A 17,373-nucleotide genomic window follows, 5' to 3' on the forward strand; every position below is an offset into this window, starting at 1 on the left:
ATAATAATAATAATAATGGGTCGTGCCATGGAGACGACCTAAGTAAGGTAGCTAGAACACCCGTGGTCGGACTGGAAGTGGAGGTTGTCACAAAGGCAACCAACCTTCCACCGTTACACTAATGGGTGGGTGGATGAAACCTAGTTGCGCAACTCTCTAACTACAGGCCTCCACTTTCGGAGTAAATAGTAGTGTACCGAAAGAAAACGGGTTGACAGAACTCAAGCTCATCATAAAACATTTATCACCTTGAACATACGAAACAAGTTCATTTCATAATCATTATATCAAGAATCATTTTATATATATATATATATAAGCAATTTAATTTATATATCATGCTTTTCACCCCGATAGTTAAACACACAAAATAGTTTGAAAGGGGGCTATGACTCACTTGATTGGAGAGTATTAGGGGCTGATCAAGTATGTGAAGTGCACCTAGTGGTGTCGTCCCACAAGCAAGCCTAAACCATGGTATTCAAAATATACACAACGTAAGTGTGTGTTACATGAACTAGTAAACTAGATCATGAGACGTATGCTAGTAGGCTTGCCTATCTTTGGTTGTTACTTAATTATGGAATCAAAGTGCATTATGATGTTCAAAATGTTTGGTTAAGTTAGAATTGGTGATAAGAGTAGTTTTCGTGTTATACGTTTTTGCGCGTTTATTGGAATTTCGGTAGTTTGGCTTTGATACGCATGATTTCTTTTGTACACTTAGCTTTGTAATATTATTTGACATTAGTACTGTAATATTATGGATATTAAAATATAGGGATAATCTCATATATCCCCTTGCTAACTTTTAAAATAACATATATATCCAACTAAATGACATAATATCACATATAACCATTTTAAATATTAAATCTCTCATATTTACCCATTTGATTAAAAAATTTAATAAAAACAATTTTACATAATCAAATTCCCATCTTACCCCTGGAAATAATATCACCTAATACCAAAATATATATATATATCGTACAAATTGTTTATAGCTGATATATCACCATGGGCCTTTTGAAACCTGTACGTGACTTTGACAACAACAAATTTCTAGCGTATCTAAACCATACATACACCTGCATATGGAATGGAGAATGACAAAAGAAGCCATGTCATAGCTATTACATTCCAATCCATAGAATGACAAAATAAATAAGAAAATTCCATGTTGGCCATTTGATTCCATTCCAATTTAACAGAGTACACCATCATCATAATCTTCACAAACAAAAAACTACTTTCAAGTAACCATAGTCGTTATCCAAAAATTTTTCTCAAAATAAAACTCAAAACATCATAGAAAGTATTGATGAGTAAGAAAACTATAACCAGAAGACCATACCAGGTCTAAACCAAGTCTATGTACTACTGGTGTATTATGAACATTACACTAAAAACAGAAAACATTAATTTGACCATTATACCCCATTGCTTTCTTGACCGGTTGTATTCTTTCCACGTCTCCTATAACAACAAAAACCAAGTTAGCATTACATACAATTTCAGGTCAATTTCAGGTTCTGTTTATATAAAGGAAATGAGAAATTGTTAAACCTTTTACTTGTGGATGGTTGATATGGATCATATCCTTCGCGGGGCGGATTTTTGCATGTCTTATTACGATGGCCATATTGGCCACATCGTGCACATTGTTGTCTTCTTTTAGGCTCACTAGTTGGTATAATCCTCTTTTTTTTTGGTCGTCCAGGTGGACGTTTGATTATTGGTGGGTATATCTTCTCTCCAAATGCTTTGTTCACCCATTGATCTTTTCCCGGCATGGGAGCAATTTCTAGAGCATAGGCTTCTTTGAATTTCTCAATTGTAAAACATCGATCAACATATTTATCCCAGTTAGTATCCCTTATGCTACCAATGAAAGCAGATGCATGTATACATGGAAGGCCTTTAACTTGCCAAACACGACAAGTGCACTTTCGCTCATTTAACACGACCTCCCATCGTCTTCCCTTGAAGTTCACTTCAGCTCGATTATCACTACTTCTACGAACCTCATATTCACCCAAGTTCTACGAGAAAAAGAGTAAAACTAGACAACATAGATACACCAGATATACATACATGAAGTGTAAAGTTGATATAATAAGTATAACCAATCTACTTACCTTAGAGATATTGTTAATATAAATTTTAGCCTTGGGAACTAATGTGCCTTTCCACTTTTCTGCAATCTTCCTTTTCTTATATAACCGTACCATAAGCTTGTCTCTAATGGCATCAAGGAGATCAAGGACTGGTTGATAATGCAAGTCACCTATCCAAGAATTAAATGCTTCGGAAACATTATTAGTAATGTAATCACATTTGGATATCGTGCCAAACTTGCTTCGACTCCATATCTTCTTGTGGTTCTGATTCAGATATGTTATAGGAGCTTCACGTACATCATAAATTTCCTTAAGTAGTTTATCATGCTCACTAGGACAGTAGGTTCTTGCAGCACCCCACAAGTTGGAGGCAAAGAAGTCACCACGAAAGTGTTTCTTGAAATTAGCATATAAGTGTCTGATACATTCTCTGTGCTCAACGTTAGGATAAACTTGCATGATTGTTGTGCCTAATCCCTTTTGCATGTCCGATGAGATAACAAGACCATCTGGCACTCCAATTGATTTTTTTAGTAACTCAAGAAACCACGTCCATGATTTTGTATTCTCTGACTCAAGCACACCATAGGCTACCGGAAATATGGAATTATTACCGTCAACACTCGTGGCAGCAGCTAGTACACCATTGAATTTCCCTTTCAGGTGACAAGCATCAAGAGATATATAGGGACGACAACCGGCAAGAAATCCCTTTGAACAAGCAAATAATGAAATAAAAAACCGTAGGAAATGTTTCTGGTCACTTTTGATGTCGAAATCAATGTCAACAACACTTCCGGGGTTCCTATTTAGTAGCTTATTTTTGAAATCATCAATCTGCATAAAAGAGTCCTCCCACTTGCCATATATGTCTGTGTAAGCTTGTTCTTTCCCTCTAGCTACTCTCATGTATGGAGGCTCAACATTGTAAGTTTTCACAAGCCAACTTCTAAGCTCTGCAACGGATACATCTCCATCGGATCTTAGTTTGTCAGTGATTACCTCAGCAATCCATCCTTGAGTGGCACACTTGTTACTGCCCATATTGCTCTGAGTACAAGAGTGTGGTTCTACCAAACTTTTAACCTACAAAAGTATTAAACAGACATATTACTGATTTTTATGGACACAAACATATAAAAGCAATAATATTTAATAAAATTATGCTTATTTCAAATGTAACTTTGTCAGGCATGATGGAAGCATGAATTCGCCATCTGCACTCCTTTTGTTTACACCTTGTTGTGAACCGTGTTGGTTCACTTCTCTCAATATAGTACTCAAACTCATTTGTTAGTGCATGATGGTTCAAAGCTCTCCTAAAACTAATCACGTTTGGAAACTTTAAGTTCACTTTCATTGTGGTATTTTTGTTGTTGAGTGAATAAGTTTCGACTTGGTACTGCACTGTCTCATCTTCATTATCAGAACTGTGAGGTATGTGATAACTTTCTTTGTTATCAGTACAACCATCAGAATCATCTTCATTATGTGGTTCATCAATAGGTTCACCCTCACCACTTCACCAAAATTACAAAATTACTCAATAGTTAAACGATAACTACAGAGATATACATAATATAAACATACACAATGTGTGTACCTTGGTAGTAAATTACTGGTACCATGATTATTATTCGTCGTCACGTAAATGGTTACTTCTTTCTCATTCTCGTACATTGCAAGCATCCCCATGAAGCTCTCATCAGAATTAATGTCAATAAAAGATTGCTCATTTGCATTTTTGTCAATGAACTGAATTGTAAAAACTAGATCGCTGTTAAATGGGTAATGTTTCGTGGCTTCTTCAGTTAATTCATTCAAGTTGTATAAGCTTGTGTCTATGTAGATACTTTTTAGAGAGCCGAAACAATATTTCCTCCTAGATGAGTTCTTGATCAATCGAAAGAAGCCTCCATATTTTAGCTTTAACTTGTACTTCGATGTTAGTTGCCTATAAATGGAATTAAAAGGACATATAGCATTACAACTAAAAAAAGCTGTTGTAAAAAAAGTGTCGTAAACATACTCAATTAGTGGGGATTCAGCCATGTTCTCCCATCTTGGTCTTGAAAAATCATTATCATTAGCTTGATGCATCTGCATCTAAACACATAAGCACACCATACTGAACAAAATAATTATAAAAGTGAAAATAGAGTAATGATCTATTTATCCAAAATACCTCCTTAAGCACACCAAATGACGATGGCAAATGTTTTCATTGCAAACTGATCTCATTGATTGAATAATTCATCATTTTTGAAAACGGTCACAATCAAACATTTTGCTACAAGACTACTAATAGATATATCATCACAATATAACTAATATTATACTAAATATCACATGAAAGTAAACAAGACTACAGGCATTAATGGTACAAGTGTGAGCAAATATAGAAACATTATGGAAACACAAAAATTTAATGATTTCTTGATAGCAATTGCTTTTCGATCACCATTGCTTAGTTTTCTTTACATACATATACAAAATTACAAATAAAGATCATTCACAGGAAAGATCAAAGGAAATTAGGGTTCATAAAAAAGGAATAACTATTCTCACCTTAAAATGCCTTCCGGTTGGTAGAGAGAATCAAATTGATTAGTCTTGATATTGGAAGTTATCATCATCATATATAGTTTCCTAATTTTACTGCAAGAATCAATGAGTTTGAGTTGCTGAGGAAAAAAATGGCGGGATCAAGGGATTGTTTGCCGCTCTATTGAGGGCCTAATAGTCATAAAATTATAATTTATTATTTTTGAGGTTTTATTTAGTATTAAATTGATTATTTGGGTATTTATGATGGGTTTAAATAATTAAAATGGATATTTGTGATATTATTATATTAACCTGGGTAAATATGTGATTTTGGATATTAATAGGGATATATATGATAAAATCCCTAAAATATATTTTCTGATTTATATTAATTTCCTTGATTTCTTATTATTTAATTAATTATTTATTCCATTTATTCATTAATTAATTAAATAATTCCTTATAATTCTTTTTAAGTTCTTAAATTGCCTTTAAAATTCATGGATCATTATATTTTAGTTATCTACTGATTTTCAAGCTTTTACATTTGTAATATTATGATTTATGTATCTATTTAAGCTTTATTATTAATTTATTTAATAATAGTGATTAATTAGTGATTTTAACTTAGTTATTCATTCTTGAAGCATATAAAACTTGGTTCTTTTATTGTGATTATTTTTCTCCAGTATGTTTGAGATATTTTTATCATTGGCTATGTGAATTTGGCCAATTCCATGATTTATATAATTTATTATTGATTTAATTATCCTTTAAATCCCATTTAAATTCATTAAATCATAAAAACACTTGGAAATCACCACAAGAGTCTTTGTCCAAAAATCCCATGCCTCTCTAGGCACCTTTTATCAATAAAAATTTATAACCATTCAACCTCTCTTGTGTCTTTATAGTTTGAGGACTTTTAAACATGAAAATCGTTTACCGAAATAGTGATTTTTGCCTCATTTCTCAAGCAAATTAAGTGCTTCAAAAGGGATTCTTGTTCTTGTTTCATTTTGTCCAGAATATTCATCATATTTTGGTGTTCCAAGTCATGATTGTGGTGGTGGTGTGATATGTGAAATTTTGTGCTTTCGGTTGGTGATTATTTGACCCGAAAAGGTGATTTTTGAGCTTATTATTGTCTTGAACCAAGCAAGTTGAGTTTTGTAATATTAATATCAATTTTTCACAGTAACTTTGTGATATTTTCTTGGTCATTTGATTTTGGTGCAAGTGTGTGCTAAAAGTACATTTTTACAAGCTTTCGGTTTTCAATTTCAAGCCTATTTTGACTTGTTTAGTTCCATACTTGTATTTTTGACATATTAACAATTTTTCCAGAATATTAGCAATAATATTAACATATTTTTCACTTATGACAAGCCTAGCTTCATCTCATAATCCAACAACAAATTCAACCATCTTAAATCTAGCATGCATGTAACTATCTCATTATTTTAACAACAAATCTTTATCATACTTTTATTTGAAAACATAAAAATATTATTTTTGTTAATATTTCCAGAAAAATATATAAAAATCATATCAAAACATATTTATCTTTTCAAACAAAAAGCCTCTTTGCAAACTATCAACACATATCCAACCTTTTGATGCTAACTTTTATAGATCTAACTTTCCAACAACATAATCCATATTTTTTTTATAAAATTTCCAGAAATTAAACCTTTATAATATATATAAATATCACCATTTTTCAAAGGAAAAATCACATCAAGAACTATTAAACATATATCCACACTTTTGGGTCTTAAACTAGTTGAATCATTGGATTTTTCTTCATAGATCCAACATGCATGAGCATGAGAAGGAAAATCCTATCAACTTTGCCCTTATTAAGTGTATATTTGAAATAAAACATAAAGAAAACATAATCTTTTGATGAAACCTTTTTAATATGAACATAAACAAGATTAAACAAATAAAGAGATGAAGATATATACCCTTGAAGAACAAGTTTTTGTTGAAGAAAAAGTGCAGATTTTTGTGACCCAAAAAGCCTCCAATAACACTTGTTTCAACCTCAAAACAACCCTTAAACCTTAGCCTAATCAAACCCTTGCTTCACCTAACTTAAACCCTTATTATTAACAAGTGTTTAGATGGATTTTAGCTTTGTTTCACCCTTGTTCTTGGCTGGCCGAATTGAAGAAAGAAAGAGGGGGAAAAGGAGTTTTTCTTGAGAGAATAATGACTAGTGTGTGAAGAGTGTGTTTTGTGTGAGTTTCAAGAGAGACTTTAGTGTAATGTGAATTTGAAATTGTGGGTGTGTGAGGGGTAAAAGGGGCCGGCCATAAGGAGTGGGAAAAGGAAAAGACACATTTTTTTTTTTTATAAAATTTTGTTGTATAAGTATAAGTGTAGGTATATGTTAAGTGTGGATTTAATTTGTAAGTGTTTTGTTAGTAAAATGTAAGTAATTGGTTGTTTTAGTTAGGAATATATTCATGTATGTATAAGTCATGTATATATACATGTATGGATATATTTTTATATTTTTAGTTGGTTACATAAGCCATTGGTTGTAAACTTGTATTTATTTTTAAGCATATATACTTACTTATTAAGGTTTCGACGCGTTTACGCACATATAACTTCCAATTATATTTTTAGTTGGAAATTTTATTTATCATGATCATATTTACTTGATTTGGTTTAGTTTTTGATTTGTTGGATATTTCATAGGAATTTTATTGGTGTCTCAACTTGTGAGACTTACGTTATTATTATTGTCACCCGCTTAATCATCTCTAAAATTTTTGTTCTAGGGTATTTTATTAAATTTGATTTAGAACTAAATAATAGCTTAAGATTGCTAATTAGGGGCATTATTCACTAGCTTCCCATATAACTAAGGCTCACGGGATCACAATTAACACAACTAGCACTTATATAATATTATAAAGATGAGGGTTGTTACATCTAACGGGAGAGGCGGCGAATTGGTATAAGAATCTCGATGACAACATATTTGAAACATGGGAAGAGTTGAGGGAAGGATTCATTGAGCGGTTCTTTCCGGCTCAATTTGTTGAAACAATGAAGTTGGAGATTCGGGCGTTTAAGCAACTTAGTGGTGAGGATTTAGTATATGCTTGGAAAAGATTGAAGGAGTTGATGAGGAATTATCCCGGTCATGGTATTCGATTGAATGAGCACATTCTTATTTTCTTCCGGGGTTTAGATGGCCGTACTCAAAGGGAATTGGATTGGGCTTGTGGAGGTAACATTAATATTGTCACTTACAACGAAGCCTATAAGATTATGGAAGATATGGTTCGTACAAGTGTGATTCAAGAAGCGGGTAGGACTAAACCGGATCTTGTGAAAACGGGAAGAAGAAGTGTGGCTCGGGTTGATAGTGGTGGAAGTAATGATGTTGTGGCTGAAATTAAGGCTTTGGCAAGTCACATGGATAAGCAATTTGCAAGCATGGATGGTAGGTTCGGGTTGATTGAAAAGGATTTGAAGACGGCGGTTGCGAGATGTGACATTTGTGGTGATAGGCATTACACGGAAGATTGTGATAAAGTGCCACGGAATGAGGAAGTTGATTATGTTCAAAATCAATATCAACCACCGTTTGCAAATCGAGGGCTATTTCAAAGGAATGGAGCTTATCAAAACCGGTACCAAGTTAATTCTAATTCTAATTTTAATTCTAATGGTGCGGGAAATTATAGGTCCACATTGGGAGCTTCATGGCAAGGAAGAAGTCAAGGAGGTCCTTCGGTTCAACCGGTTGAAGTTGTTGATCCTAATGCTGAGCTTAGGGATCTTGTGAAGAAGTTTATGGTTGATCAAGACAAGAAGAATGAGAACTACCGAACCGACATCACCTCTTTGAATGATAAGATGAATCAAAATATCAAAAGTCAACAAGCGGCGATCAAGGATTTAGGAGTTAGGCTTTATAGAATGTGTAATTCTAATCGTCAACAAGGATCTTTGCCAAGTAATACCCAACAAAATCCTAAGCATTCCGGTTCGAATGATGGAGGTAATATGTATCAACACCCGAATGTTAGGAATGAGCATGTAAATGCCATTACTACTTGGTCGTGTAAGGTAGTTAATTCTCCTATTTCTCCTCCTATTTCTAGTGCTACTAATGTTCCTACGCAGGTTGATAGTAAGGACGAAGAAGATGAACAAGTTGATGAAGAGATTGTAATGGAGCCGAACCAAGCCGTGAAAAAGCACCGGTCGTTCCACTTACATCTACTACACCGGTTGCTACACTGGTAGCTAAACCGACGTTTGTTGAGCCTCAAGTCACGCCATATAAGCCTAAAGTTCCTTTTCCTCAAAGATTGAAGAAGGATAAAATCAAGGAACAATATGGAAAGTTTGTAGACATGATTAAATCGGTTTATATTAATGTGTCTTTGGTTGATTTGCTTTTAGGGATGCCGAATTATGCCAAGTTCATCAAGGATCTTGTAACGGATAAGAGGAAGCTAGAGGAAGCTAAGGCTACTTTCCTAAACGCGGAGTGTTCGACAATTGTGCAAAATCAAATCCCTCCTAAGCTTGAAGACCCAGGGAGTTTTCTAATTACTTGTTCTCTTTATGCTAAGCTTACTTGTGATGCTTTGGCCGATATTGGTGCAAGCATTAATTTAATGCCGTTTTTAGTTTATAGGCGATTGTCTTTAGCGGCTCTTAAGCCAACTCGGATGACCATTAGGCTCGCCGATCATTCATTTTAGTACCCTATGAGGATTGCTGAAAATTTGTATGTTAAAGTAGGCCATATTGTCTTTTTGGCCAATTTTGTTATTCTTGAGATGGAAGAGGATGCCAAGGTTCCTCTTATTTTAGGCCGACCTTTCTTGTATACGGCTGATGCCATCATTCGTGTTAAAGATAAGATTATTTCGTTAGGAATAGGAAATGATAGAATTTCATTTTCAATTGATAAAGCTTTGCAACATCCTTATTCTTCCGATGATTCATGTTTCAGGATTGATGTAATCGAAGAAGATGAAGCTTTGGAAATGGAATTGATGAGTTTCTTGGACACGGATGAAGGAGAAGCTTTGCTAGCTTGTACTGAAGAGGAGCAAGTGATGGTTGCGGACATGGTAAGAGAGATTATGGAGGTAAGCACGGATGAGTCAACATCGGAAGATGAGACTTTTTAGGAGATTGAGAGGGATGGTTTGAAGATTGAAACTTCGGTGGACAATCCACCAACCGATTTGTTCCATGATATGCAGATTTTGCTAATTATCTTGTTGCAGGGATACTTTCAAAAGGATGGACAAATCAACAAAGGAAAAAGTTCTTTTCCGATGTTAAGCATTATTATTGGGAAGAACCCTATCTGTTTCGTGTTGGTGCAGATTTAATGATTAGAAGATGTGTTGCGGGTGGAGAGACTCGTTTGATTTTGGATGGATGTCACCGAGGGCTAACCGGTGGTCATTACGGACCAACCGTTACTAGTAAGAAAGTGTTTGATGCAGGTTTTTATTGGCCAACGATTTTCAAGGAAGCTCAAACTTTGGTAAACGCTTGTGATGCGTGTCAACGTCAAGGGAACATCACGAAGAGAGATGAGATGCCTCACAACTTTATCTAGGTTTGCGAAATTTTTGATGTTTGGGGTATTGATTTTATGGGACCCTTTCCGCCTTCAAATAAGTGTCTTTACATTTTAGTGGCAGTTGATTATGTGTCTAAATGGGCCGAGGCTAAGGCCTTGCCAACAAATGATGAAAGGGTAGTGATAAATTTCTTGAAAAAATTGTTTTGTCGTTTTGGTTGTCCTAAGGCCTTAATAAGTGATCATGGAACTTGTTAGAAATTCAAAATAGTGCTTAGTTGTATTTCTTTACATTGTTAATTTGTATGTTTAATATAAGGTTGAGGGGGAGCTTATGTATTTTACTTAGAGTATAAATACCCCTCAAGCCTTAACCTTTTATCACATTTTTTTCCTAATAACATTTCCAAGCTTTCCACACACACATATCTTCTCTCTCAATACACACACTAACACACACACATCCACCATTGTTATACACCTTACTTCCGCACCCGAACACGAACGATTTCTGGTATATTACATGTGGTATCAGAGCAAAACAACAATCTGTTGACGATCCAGAACAAATTCAATACAGATTCGTTGAATTTTTGTTCAAATTCTTCTTCTTCGTGTTCAAAGCAAACTTTTGCCGCCATTTCTGTTCTTCAACAATTTACCTTTAATTATCATTCAATTTTCCAGTTTTTGTTCACAAATACATTCCAAATCATATTTCAAAACATCCTGTTAAGTTTCAGAATCAAATTCAAAGTTTTGATTAAAAATCAAAATTTTAGAAAATTTGATCAAAATTTGATTTTCACAATTAAGTTGATTTGAGATATGGAATTGTTTCTAGGGTTGTGCGCGATCATTTTCTGAGCATTTTGATGTTTGGATCAAATCCTAATTCTCAAAATTGAGTGAGAATTGAACAATTTTGTATCAAAAACCAACTATTTTGTCTGTTCTGTTTGTATTTGCAGGTATACAAAACGATCTCTTTTGGAGGAACTAAAACGATCTCTTTTAGATCGTTCTAGTTTTTGGCCATTTTGAAGTTAAAACGATCTAATTTAGATCGTTCTATGTAACACCCCGACTAGGCGGAAAACTCGGGATGTGAGATAAAGCACACGCGCACATGGATGTTACATAGGAATACTAAATGAGTGCTTAGGATAAACATAAATAGTCAATTTCATAACCAAACAAGCATAGTAGTAGTTATGACACACACAAGTTCAACAAAGATGATCAAATTAAGTACGAAAGGTTCCCACGCAGGGGATACGATTGGGCATATTGCCACCAAACACAAAGTACAAGCATGCAAACTTCAACCCTAAATCCTGAAGTCTGCTAATAGTCCCATGCTACCACTCCTAGCCACGATTAGCCTGATTACCTGAAAGGAATACTTAAAAGAGTCAACACAAAGGTTGGTGAGTTCGTAGGTTTGAGTATAAACAAGTAGTATAAAAGCATTTTATGTCGTCAATAGATCTCAAGTGTAAAGTAGTATGTAGTGGCTAGTGACCAACTTGCACATAAGTAAGCGAGCACACACAATCCTCGATAGGACCGGCTAATAGTATCAATAGAGCACACACAATCCTTGATAGGACCGGCTAATAGTATCAATAGAGCACACACAATCCTCAATAGGACCGGCTAATAGTATCAATAGAGCACACACAATCCTCAATAGGACCGGCTAATATATATCAATAGAGCACACACAATCCTCAATAGGACCGGCTAATATGTAACAAGTAGTCAAATAGCCAAAGAGTAGTAAAAGTAGTTACGGCATGCATAAAAGCTTAAGTAGTATTCCTTTCACCCCGAAATAAGTAAAGAAAAAGGGGCTACGAAGACTCACAGTGATCTGCTACAACGTAGTTCTGCGAGCACAGAGTATAAACACAGATATAGTAAAATATATCTACTCGAATCCAAGTATGTCTTGATGTCAACCTAATCACAAACCATTGAGCATAGATGGATACATGTATTAGTTCTCGTGATTATTTATTCACTAAGTGTCCTTGATGTACTGATGATTTGGTTTAGTAAAGATCTTTAAACGTTTGACTCAACAGTGTTTTCCATACACTAGACTCGTAATGAACGTCTTTGAACTCGCACTTTGATAAACAAGATCGAATATGTCTTGATTATACCTTAATTAGGGTTTCCTTGTACATGATAGACTTGGATTACAACTAAGTATAAAATCTGATTTCTACAACTAACGAAAATAGACTTTAAATTCGTAAGGTGTATCTGAACGAAGATAGACCTTAAATTCGTAAGGTGTATCTGAACGAAGATAGAACTTAAATTCGTAAGGTGTATCTGAACGAAGATAAACCTTAAATTCGTAAGGTGTATCTGAACGAAGATAAACCTTAAATTCATAAGGTGTATCTAAACGAAGATAAACCTTAAATTCGTAAGGTGTATCTGAACGAAGATAAACCTTAAATTCGTAAGGTGTATCTGAACGAAGATAAACCTTAAATTCGTAAGGTGTATCTGAACGAAGATAAACCTTAAATTCGTTTGAGGACTTAAGTTTGTTTGGAGCTTAAGTTCGTTTGCTAAGTTCGTTTTGAAGCTTAACTTCGTTTTGGAAGACTTAAATTCGTTTCTAGGATACTAAATTCGTTTTAAGTGTTTTTAGGACGAATTTGGGACTGTTCAACAAAACAAGGGTTTTGAAGATTAAGACATGTTTACGACCCAAATTTGATCACAAAAAGGTTACTAACCACTTTTAGACACAAACCCCACTAACTTTTAACACGATTTTTACACCAAAATGGACCAAATCATCAAGAACATATACTTGAAAAGTAAACTTTTATTTTGATGAAAATCTCAAAATTTGTTGTGGTTACCTGAAAATCGATGCTAGAAATATGTTTTGATTATCACAAGGAAGCTAAAAATGCAAGAAATCTTGGGTTAACAACTCAAAATCAAATGATGAATTTTTGTGGGTGAAGATGGTGAATGTATGTGTGTGTTTTCTAACCCTTTTATAGTTTTCCATTAATTAATGATTCTAATAAATGTAGGGTCTAAATGAAACATTTTCGGACTAGAATTTCTTGAATACAATCGCTTACGTCTTGAGACCTAACATTCTTATCACAATAGACCATAGATGCGTCTTATAATTTAAGATTTAAGAGTGAATAGACCTTCATGTGATCACATATTCGAAACTAGAACATATCATGGATTTATTTAAATTATTTCTAAGGCGGTTGTTACATTCTCCCCCACTTAAAGGAATTGCGTCCCGAAATTCGAATTTGCATATCATGTTTCATGTTTCGCTTGCACATCAAGTTTACAAGTATTAGATTGCATGTTTAGTGCTAAGTGTATTTGCATCAAGAGTAACAAGTAGCATGCTTCACATTGAGTCTTCCAAATATCATATTACATAATAAGCATCAAGTATCAAGTTAGGAATTAAGTCCTTAAGTTTACTTACTACACTAGGATAATACGTTAAGCGAATAGATGTGGATACTTAAGCTTCATCTGATCTTCTCGTTCCCAAGTGAATTCTGGACCTCTACGGGAGTTCCAACGAACCTTCACCATAGTATACTTATGTCTCTTGAGCTTTTTGACTATTCGTTCTAGAATTTCCACGGGTTCTTCCTTGAAGGTTAGGTTACTGTCTACTCGTATCTCGTTCAAAGGAACATGTGTTGTTTCATCGGCTAGACACTTCTTGAGGTTCGATACGTGGAAGACATCGTGTACGTTACTTAGCTCTTGGGGAAGTTTCAAACGGTAGGCTACTGCACCAATGCGCTCTACGATCTCAAACGGTCCAACATACCTTGGAGCTAGTTTCCCTCTCTTTATGAATCTGACCACGCCCTTCCATGGCGAAACTTTAAGCATTACTCGATCACCCACCTGAAACTCTAGGGGTTTTCTTCGCTTGTCTGCATATTTCTTTTGTCTGTCTCTTGCTTTCAGTAGATTCTCCTTAATTTGAGCGACTCTTTCAGTAGTTTCGAGGATGATCTCTGGACCTATTAGTTGCATGTCTCCAACTTCGTGCCATGCAAGTGGAGATCGACATTTCCTTCCGTACAAAACCTCATAAGGTGGACACCCGATACTTGCGTGATAACTGTTGTTATACGAGAATTCGACTAATGGGAGATGAGTGTCCCAACTTCCTCCAAAGTCTATGACACAGGCCCTTAGCATGTCTTCGAGTGGTTGAATCGTTCTCTCACTCTGTCCGTCTGACTGCGGATGGTAGGCTGTGCTCATATCGATTCGCGTTCCCAAAGCTCGTTGTAATGATCTCCAAAATCCTGAGGTAAATCGACTATCCCTATCACTAATGATTGATACAGGGACACCGTGTTTAGCTACAATCTCTTTAAGATATAGACGTGCATACTCCTCCATAGAATAATCTTCACGTATAGGTATGAAATGCGATGACTTGGTCAGTTGATCTACCACCACCCATATAGCATCTTTACCACTACTCGTTCTTGGTAACTTCGTGACAAAATCCATAGTGATCTTCTCCCACTTCCAGCTGGGAAGCTCTGGTTGTGTTAGTAGTCCTCCTGGCTTCTTATGTTCTGCTTTAACTCTCAAACACGTTAGACACTTGCTCACGTAAACTGCCACATCGCTCTTCATCCCTGGCCACCAAAATAAATCTCGCAAGTCTTGATACATCTTATCTATCCCCGGGTGTATAGAGTATCCTGCCTTGTGCGCTTCATCCATTATCAGTTTCCTCAGTCCTCCGTACAGTGGTATCCACATCCGATCACAAAAGTACAGTCCTCCATCATTCCCTTGAGTAAACCGTCCTATCATACCTCCAAGCCTTCTTTATCAATGTTCTCTTTCTTGTTTGCTTCTACTTGTGCCCTAATAACCCTATCCTTCAGACTGTTATGCACGGTAATGCTCATGGCTCTAATTCGTCTTGGTCTAACTCTCTCCTTCCTACTCAAGGCGTCTGCTACTACATTTGCCTTTCCGGGATGATATCGAATCTCACAATCGTAGTCGCTAAACAACTCTAGCCATCGTCTCTGGCGCATATTAAGGTCTTTCTGAGTGAAGATATGCTGGAGGCTCTTAAGGTCAGTGTAGATCACACTCTTTGTCCCGTATAGATAATGTCTCCAACACTTGAGTGCAAAAACAATAGCTCCCAACTCCAAATCGTGTGTCGTATAATTCTTTTCATGAACCTTCAGTTGACGTGAGGCATATGCAATGACCTTGCCTCGCTGCATCAGCACACATCCTAAGCCTTGACCCGACGCGTCGCAATAAACGATAAAATCACCGGTCCCTTCAGGAAGACTTAAGACTGGTGCATTACATAACTTCTCTTTCAAGATTCTGAAAGCTTCTTCTTGTTTCTCTCCCCATTCGAAACTCCTATCTTTATGCGTCAACAGTGTAAGAGGTTGTGCGATCTTTGAGAAGTTCTCGATAAATCGTCGGTAGTAGCCTGCTAAACCGAGAAACTGTCTGATCTCTGTCGGTGTCTCTGGCCTTCTCCAATTCTCTACTGCTTCTATTTTACTGGGGTCGACCTTGATTCCATCTTTGTCAACTACATGGCCCAAAAACTTTACTTCCTCCAACCAAAATTCACATTTTGAAAACTTCCCGTACAACTTTTCAGCTCTCAGAAGTTCTAATGCTTTCCTCAAGTGCACTTCATGCTCCTGTTTCGTCTTGGAATAAATGAGGATGTCGTCGATGAATACGATGATGAATTTATCAAGGTAGGGTCTACATACACGGTTCATGAGATCCATGAAAACGGCGGGCGCGTTCGTCAGACCGAAAGGCATCACTAAGAACTCAAAGTGCCCATATCTCGTGCTAAACGCCGTTTTTGGTACGTCTTCTTCAAAAACTCTTAACTGATGATAGCCCGATCGAAGATCGATTTTTGAGAAGTACTTTGCGCCTTGCAATTGATCAAACAAATCATCGATGCGCGGTAAAGGATATCGATTCTTAATGGTTAACTTGTTGAGCTCACGATAATCAATGCACATGCGAAAAGATCCGTCCTTCTTCTTTACAAATAGTATCGGTGCACCCCATGGCGATGAACTTGGTCGAATGAATCCCTTATCTTGTAACTCTTGCAACTGTGACTCGAGTTCTTGCATTTCAGAAGGTGCTAAACGATATGGTGTCTTTGCTACCGGCATAACGTTAGGAATGAGATCGATTCGGAATTCGACTTGGCGAGGTGGGGGTAATCCCTGGATGTCATCAGGAAAGACATCGGGAAATTCACGAACTATTTGTATATCAGCTAGTTTGGTTACTTCAGTTGTTGTGCTCATTAGGATCTGTTTGTGTGACTCGGGTCTCTCGCCTTGAATTTCTAATACCTCTCCCCCACTTAAGGGGATTCTAAGAATTTTTGCACGACATACAATGGTTGCATCTACCTGGGATAACCAATCCATCCCTACTATTACATCGAAGCTACCCATTTCAAACGGGATTAGATCTATATAGTATGAATGAGTATCTAGTGTTAACACACATTTAGGCACAAATTTGTTAAGTTTAGAGGTTTCACCACTAGCTACCTCTATTTCATAGCAAGCATGAGTACGGATGGGTTTCACGTTAATATTACACACGAAGTTAGTGGAGATAAAACTATAGTCGGCACCCGTACCGAATAACACAGTAGCTAGATGATTATTTAAGAGAAATGTACCTGTGACAACGTTAGGATCGTTAGCAGCTTCTACTGCGTTCAAGGCAAAGACTCGGCCCCTGGCCTGCTGGGCTTGGTTAACTCTGGGAGGATTTGGTGCTGCAATCTGCAATGGATTCTGATTAGCTGCGGCTGGAATGGGTCGTCTAGCAACTCTTGGTAACATTCCGGTAGTGATCAGTGCTACCGCACTCGTAGCATCCTCCGCGATTGACTGGTGGGTTTCTAGCGTTCAACGGTGCTACATGAGGTGGTGCTGCTGGAGGTCTGGCAATCCTACAATCTCTAGCCAAATGTCCAAACTTCTGACAATTCTGACAAAATCGGCATGGCACTGCTGTTGAATGATGATAAGTACAAGTAGCACA

The 17,373-nt window shown here is 36.2% G+C and overlaps 1 protein-coding gene across 1 annotated transcript; it reads right to left on the minus strand.

Annotated features, from left to right (window-relative positions):
* Positions 1–1,433: 1,433 nt before the first annotated feature.
* LOC122608995 lies at positions 1,434–4,364 on the minus strand. The gene is made up of 7 exons (XM_043782059.1): positions 4,323–4,364; positions 4,153–4,229; positions 3,727–4,077; positions 3,307–3,643; positions 2,142–3,209; positions 1,570–2,045; positions 1,434–1,479 (listed from the first exon to the last, which is right to left on the minus strand). Exons 1-7 carry the CDS (start codon positions 4,362–4,364, stop codon positions 1,434–1,436), a joined length of 2,397 nt encoding a protein of 798 aa, XP_043637994.1.
* Between the last annotated feature and the right edge of the window lie 13,009 nt (positions 4,365–17,373).

The sequence above is a fragment of the Erigeron canadensis genome, chromosome 7 (assembly GCF_010389155.1).
Source record: "Erigeron canadensis isolate Cc75 chromosome 7, C_canadensis_v1, whole genome shotgun sequence".
NCBI classification, from domain to species: Eukaryota; Viridiplantae; Streptophyta; class Magnoliopsida; order Asterales; family Asteraceae; genus Erigeron; species Erigeron canadensis.